This window comes from Egretta garzetta, unplaced genomic scaffold, assembly GCF_000687185.1.
Source record: "Egretta garzetta isolate BGI_Z169 unplaced genomic scaffold, ASM68718v1 scaffold11, whole genome shotgun sequence".
NCBI classification, from domain to species: domain Eukaryota; kingdom Metazoa; phylum Chordata; class Aves; order Pelecaniformes; family Ardeidae; genus Egretta; species Egretta garzetta.
In genome coordinates this window covers 2,756,873-2,763,952 of record NW_009258621.1, presented here as the reverse complement: position 1 = coordinate 2,763,952, position 7,080 = coordinate 2,756,873, and the positions used below count along the sequence as shown (strand labels likewise).

General features: G+C 46.2%; 1 protein-coding gene across 1 annotated transcript in view; it reads right to left on the bottom strand.

Annotated features, from left to right (window-relative positions):
* FOXN2 (forkhead box N2) overlaps nucleotides 1–7,080 on the bottom strand; it is a 31,972-nt gene that overhangs the window by 19,690 nt on the left and 5,202 nt on the right. Inside the window, 1 exon segment of the mRNA XM_035903650.1 lies at nucleotides 2–151. Coding sequence (XP_035759543.1) covers nucleotides 2–137 — 136 coding nt within the window. The 5' untranslated portion in view covers nucleotides 138–151.

Here is a 7,080-nt window from a genome sequence, read left to right as displayed (position 1 = left end):
ACGGTGGCCTTCGGCCTGCCGGCATCGCCTGCGTTGGGCAAGCTTCCCATCCCGTGGCACTGCCGTAGTCCTGCAGCTTTTTCTGCTCCTGGCGTTTCAGCTTTCTTATCTGGAGTCATTCCAGTGACTGGACCCATTTAGCTTTATTGGTCTGCAACAAAGGAGATGGTCAGAAATCAATGCAAACCTTCAAAATCACATCTGGTGGCAGCCCACCAAACCCAAATGCAGGGCTGCACCATCCCCACGCTGTTCAAGAATACTGTGGTCACTGATGAGAGCCAGGGTCCAACACGAGCCCCCCCGGTAATCTCATGAGCACATGCTAACTCCTCCAAGTTTATAACCAGAACTTCTGGTAAGCACTTGGAAACTGCTGTATCTATCCTGAAATGCCAATTTGGACACAGAAATAATGGCTATTTTGAAGTCAACACCTGAAATCTGAAAAAGACCTTAACAGGTAGGATCTAATCCATTCAGCTCTCACATTAACTCTTTAGTTATTATATTGTAAATTGACCCCATTTAGAAGCATTCGCCTTAGGTGCCCAAAAAGGAAAAAAAAGTTGCAAAACTTAAATCAGTGTAAGGTGAATTTGTGGTCTTAGCGCATGTGAAGTCTTTACAACCCCCTACAAGTCACAGTCACTCCTGAGCACCGCCTCTCATTTTTGCCAGGGTAAGATCTGGCCAGCCCATCGGTTCATCAGCTTTGTCCCATGGAGCTGCCCAGGTCCAAAAAAACTTCTTTCCCCTCCCACAAGGGCTGGCTGCTGTAACTTGGGCTTTTGCCCAGGTCCAAAAAAACTTCTTTCCCCTCCCAGGCTGGCTGCTGTAACTTGGGCTTCCCTGCAGACCAGAGTGTGGTGGGACCAGCTCTCAACGGGAAGGGACAATCCGCTGGGGTGGCAGCTCAGACCTGTCACAGTGATAACGGCTGACCACTAGCTTTGAACTTTTCCCTAAATGAAAAAATATATATAACATTTAAAATTATATCTATTAAAACCACCACACAATGCACAATCTAATAGGCTACCCATGCTTTAGAGGCATTACACTAACAAAAAGCATCTTCTCGCTCAGAGTTTTAAAAGGGGTTATCTAGCAAAACTCTGCTATGCTAACAGCTGTGTTTTCCGCTGGTGTGACCACACCAGAGCTTCACTGCACCTATGGCTTTGGCCAGCATAACTGTACCAGAAGTGCAGGCCAACAAAACCACTCTAAAGACGTGGTGTGTATATCTATATCTATATATATATACAGGGGCTATGCCAGCCTGCTGTAAACATTAGGCACTCCAACTATGGATGCAGTTTACCAGCAAAGCTGAGGTACTATTAACTGTAAAAAAAAAAACAAAACAAAAACCCCCAAATAATAAAAAAAGCCAAACCCAAACAATCCAATTCCCTGTCCTAGTACATTGTGCTATCATTCTGGTTTCATGCTCCAGCTCCTACTGCGAGAGTTCAATTGCAAGACTAGGACAGTTTCCGTATCGTATCTCACCAGACAGCTCTACGCAGTTAGTGGATATTTCCTTACAACAGTTTTTAGTAAACACGTGGCTTTGTGCACTTGCATCTTCTCCTACAAAGTGGAGGCAAGGAGTTGGCCAGCTTGCGTACAGGGTCTGACTGTCCCACCTACAGAACCACACCGCTGGCTGGCTCCAACCCAACAGCCTCACCGTGTCCATGCAATTACATCGCCCAACCTGCCTGGAGATGCATTTGCCCAGCGTCCTTACTTTGGACGTGCATGATGGAGGTGTGATGTGGTGACACGGAAAGGCAAGAGGAGACATCCATTTTATGCTCCCCGACAAGAGCCAGAGCCCTGCCAGCTCCTGCCCAGCGCCAGGCAAGCGTGGGGGGCAGAATTTGTGCCTGCCCCAGAAAAGGCACCGGGTTTCCCACCAGCAATTCCTTCTCTTCATCTGCTCATACGCTTCCATGCCAGCTATTGCAAAGCTGTTTTGACAGCAACACCTGCACCTATGCTTACCAGTGCTAGTGCTGGAAACCATCCCCAAATTTTCTATTTACGTTCCGGGACGGGCATGATTAACTACCAGCTCAGTCATTAAAAAAAAAATTAAAGCAAAGTGAACTGCTCAAATAGCTGGTCAAAAATAGCTTTGCTCTCCCTACAATTTACTTCTCCCCCAAGCCATCAGAGCAGATTTATATTGGCAGTTGGTGACTGCTGGCTTTAAACACAGCAATATATACATATGCTTATGTCACTTTTTCAATCCTTCCTTAAACTAAAACACAAAGAGCTAGTGATAAAATTCATAAAGTGAGACAAACCCGAATCCTGCCACAATGTGAGTTGCACCATTTTCCTTATAACGAGTAACTCTACCTCCTTGTTCAGCGCCTCTTTAGCCAGCTACATACTGGCTTACACCTCTCAGCCATGTATTAGTAATTTTAGCACTCAGTTCATGTTGCATGATCTATCCCTTTGCAAATCTTCAGTCAGCACAGTAGATCAAGAACACGCACATGCACAGACACACACACAAGCAAGTTTTAGGTCACTGTATTTATTCCTTTGGTGAAATGAGGCAATAAAGTCTGTTTTACAACTCCATTATGGCCTGGGCACTGTCACGGTCTTCTCAAAAATACAGAGGGAAGAAAATCATATTAACTTACTAAACTGGCACTTAAAATCAGGTAGGCATCGTGGTGCCAATGCACTTTTTGTTTGCATGCTATTATGTGTTAGCAGAGAATCATTAGAATAATTAACACCCTATTTGATATATATATTTGCAAGCAATATATTTACAGTAAATAACATAGGCTAGTGCCACGTTTCTCTTAGTAGATGCATTACAAAAATCCACGTCTCATATTATCTTCTTAGTGCCTAGATCACCACCTCGCACATCTTCTACATGAACACATCAGCAGAAATTAAAATCTTTTTCTAGAAAGCTGTAGGCGATTATCGTCTAATAAATAAGAAAAAAAATAATCACAGTTCCGTAACTACTGCAGTTTTCAAAGGGTGTTCTCCAGTGGTCTAAACTGAATGCTGCATCAAGGATAATTTAAATATAGAAACAGCAGAGTATGCAACAGGAAGAGTTATTTTAATGAAGCAATACTTAACTCCATCGCGATGGCAGTAACAAGACTGGTAACATTGAGGACCGTCAACTGATAATTTTGGCGTTGCCTTTCTGGAGACAGCCAGTGTTCCTAGACAGCATCACCTCAGCCCCAACGACGCAACGTGCTTTATACCACAGTAACCTACCTTTGATTTGCTTGATCTCAGAATACTGTAACCTCTAATTCTGTCCCGTTTACTCTGGCTTGCTGCTGCATCATTCTGAAGAAACCAATGTTGGCAGCCTTCCTACTGCAAAGGACTGCAATGCCAAAGCTTGCCCTTCTCCTAGACAAAGATCAACCACTGCAACTCCAAGGTGTACCCCACAGATGGTGTCCTTAACAGACACGTTAATGTCTGTCTCACCTTTCAAGCACCCAAAAGACCATGCAGACCACAGGGTCTCCTCACCTCTTAAGCACCCAAGGACCATGTGGACCATAGGACCTCCTCACCTTTCAAGCACCCAAGGACCCTGTGGACCACAGGTTCTCCTCACCTCTCAAGCACCCAAGGACCAGATGGACCACGGGGTCTCCTGCCTCTCAAGCCAAGCGCCAGGCAGACCATAGGACTGTCTCTAACTATTCAGCTGAGACAGCACTGCTTTCTGCCTGTAGCAGCCTGGTGGGGAATGACAGCAGTGCCACTGGAGCGTATCTGAAGGCACACAAGTGGTCAGCTTGCATGCTCTCCAGAGTCCCTTTTCATTCACACAGACCTTTAATGGCATCCAAGATTTACAATTTCTTTTTTTCCATGTGTGCTCTGCTTGGCCATAAGCAGATGGGACTGTGAAAACACAGCTTCTAAGTTGTCATTTTCAAGACTACCGCTCCCAATGTTTGGGGTTTAATATTTTATATAAGGGTCACCAAAGCCAACTTTGCTGTAAGCTAGCAGGGTTTTGTGGACAGGGATGAGCCAGCAGGAAAGCCACAGCAAGAGCAAGGAGGGCCGAGGCTGAGAAAAGAGCACAAAGCTCTCCAGTGCAGACGTCATGATAAAACACTTGGACTCTCAGATTTTTTCCTACTGTTTCTCACTGTTACTGGCTAGAAGGGTCAATGCAAACAAGGTTAGAGGTAGCGGTGAGGACTTGCTCTCCACAGTGCTCCCACCCAAGCTGAATTAGCAGCACTGACGTGAAACAGGGAGGGAGGGGAGAGGGAAACCTAGGAGAAAGGCAAGGTTAAGAGTACCCGTGATCATTGCGAGGCCACTCAGTGAAACTCATCTTCCACTCCTTCATTCCCTCACCACCACCTTCCCTGCCTCTTCAGCTACTCCAGGGGCAGCGAAAGCCTTGTGAGAAAACCATCTCCAAATGACAATGTACCTGCTCAGCTGCCGAGACGTGCTCCCTGTCCCTCTCCTCTGGCTCTCCCAGAGCCACTTCTTACGGGAAGAGGATGGCAGGAGGCAACCATTTAACCGACCTCGCCGGCTGGCGCGTTGAATGCCCAGAGACTGGCTGCAATTCCCACAGGGACAGCCCTAGCCCTGCAAGCAGAGCCGCAAGGCAACTCCAGCCGTGCAAATGCAGAAACAACGTGCTTTAAGCACACCTCTAAAAAACGTACAACAATTTACGCTTGGTCCCATGTGCTTTGCCTTATCAATAAGTACGCAGTAACACAGCATGCTGCTGTTAAGTAGTATTAACACTTGGAACTGAAAGATGAAGCCTTCAAAGCCAAAGAGCATCACACATCCAAACCCTAAGGAACTCAAGCACCTATCTCCTGAAAGCACCTTCAAAAGAAAAGCCAGCCAAAACATCTACTCCTCAAATAGAAAGTACTGCAGCAGAGGTGCACATTATTTTGCATGGTAATTATACACAGAGGACTATGATTCTAGAGTAAGAAGATTAAAAGGCTGCAAAGTCAACTGAGGTTGCCCAAATGAAAGCTAGAGTGAGAGAGACTACCTCCTGTCCAGCAGTCTTGTGATTCTGGCATCGCTCAAGAGCGCATGGAAATAACAAACGCCGGTCCAGCCCAGTGAAGCCCTGCTGTCCCAGGCCATTCGCTACCCGGACAGCACAGCCCAGGTCCAAAGGGGCTGATTAAGGTTGCAGGTGTATTCAGGGGGCAATCAGGTTCAGAGAAGCCCTAACAGATCGGAGGAGACTCAACGTCGTGAGACAAGATAAATTTTGCAGTCTTCTTTCAAACTCACCGAAGAGCTAAGTTTGGGAAAGGTTATGGGGGATGAAAGGTCCTCAGCCTAGGGAAGCACATCTGGGGTTAAACCAGGTTTGTATTCCCCCAGCTACGACTTCATTTTGATGGAAGACATTGAGCACCACTGTGTTCTGCCACAGAAACAAGTATTTTAATGTATGAGAATTTTATTAATTTTATGAAGACAAAGCTGCTTTAGCAAAACTAGGAGTGGGCTTGGGCATATCCTCAGGCAAGCAGGGAAGCACGCTTTTCTTGCAGCAACCCTTCATGAAGAAGTCTCAGCTCCAGCAGAGTTCAAGTCCAGGGGGCAAAGCCATAGCAGATACCTCTGTCCCACCAAAAGTGACCTTCTCCAAAACCAGCAGCGTTGCAGGAAACGGTGCACTCACTGACCTGATGAGAAAGAATTCAGCCTTTTCATTAAAAGACACTGCAGACCTCATCCATGCCAAGTGAGCACGTGAGAAGAGCTGCTGCTGCTGGACCCTTCTTCATTCTCCAATGGCATCAGATGAAAGGTGCCGTGTGGCATCTGCACATCAGTGTCCCAGGTTAGGACAACCTTCTCTACAACCAAACGTTCCTCTTTATTTCTGTAGGACCATCCAAGCAACTAGGTCACTGCCGCTAATAGCGGGAAGACCTGCAACCCACTAACAGTGCAGTAATTTCCCTCCAGATTTAAAAAACAAAAATTTAAAAAAAAAAAAATCTTACCATGCATTGTCTAAGTCTGAGGAGTAGAATAAGATTCTAATCCAGGAGAAGAGATTTTTAGTCATATCACATTACCAAGAGCAGCTCTGCAACCACACTCTCTGCAACAAGCTCAGGGCATGCAGCCTTAGTTACCGAGCTGGGGCAATTTGTGCTCTACAGACAACTTTTGTACTAACATAGACAGGTTGCGAGAGAATATTTTAGAAGGTTGGTATGTGCCTTTGCATACAAGCAGCTGTACCAATAGCAAACTCTTCTATTGATTTTTCATATTCCCTTGCATTTGTGGGAAGCATATTGACACCAGGGATTGTCCTGACTTAAACACATCAATGTAAGTGTTGTGTTGCTAAACCAGCACAAAATTACACAAATAAATGACTGTCACCACTCACCTACAGAAGTTTGCAATAAACTTTCAAGACAGCATAGGACAGCACAAGTTTTTTTGCATTAGAGGGAAGAGCAACAACAACAACAACAAAATCTTGGCACAACTAGTAAAAACCCATCAATAAAAAGCACCACATCTGCTTGACCGGGAGCATTAAAAGCACGACACCAGAGCGTTTTTCCCCCATTAATTTAACCTTTCCCCCCCTCCCTCATCTCCTTTGTCTCGGGCTGCCCTGCTCCATCCCCTACCCACCTCACATGGGCGGTTTGGTGGGCTGAAGGTCAGCCTGAACCCACCCCCCCAGCCCTGCAAAAGGCCTATATTTGATTACAACACTATATGATGTCACGTATCCAAGACAACTAAAGGCATTACGGTCTCCCAGGGACAAAACCGCCTCTCGGCCATAGATTTCGGCGAGCCGGGACCCGTTGTCTGCAGAGGAGAAGAAGGGGCAGCTGCACCCCTCAGTGACAAAAGGCACCCAGAGATGCTCCCCCAGGGCAGCACCCACTGCAGATGGGGCCCTTCATGCTCTTGGCTCGCAAAAGGAGGGAAAATTAAAAAAAAACCAACCCCCCCCCCCAAAAAAAAAAACCCAAAAAACCCCCCCCCAATGCCAATAAAAAC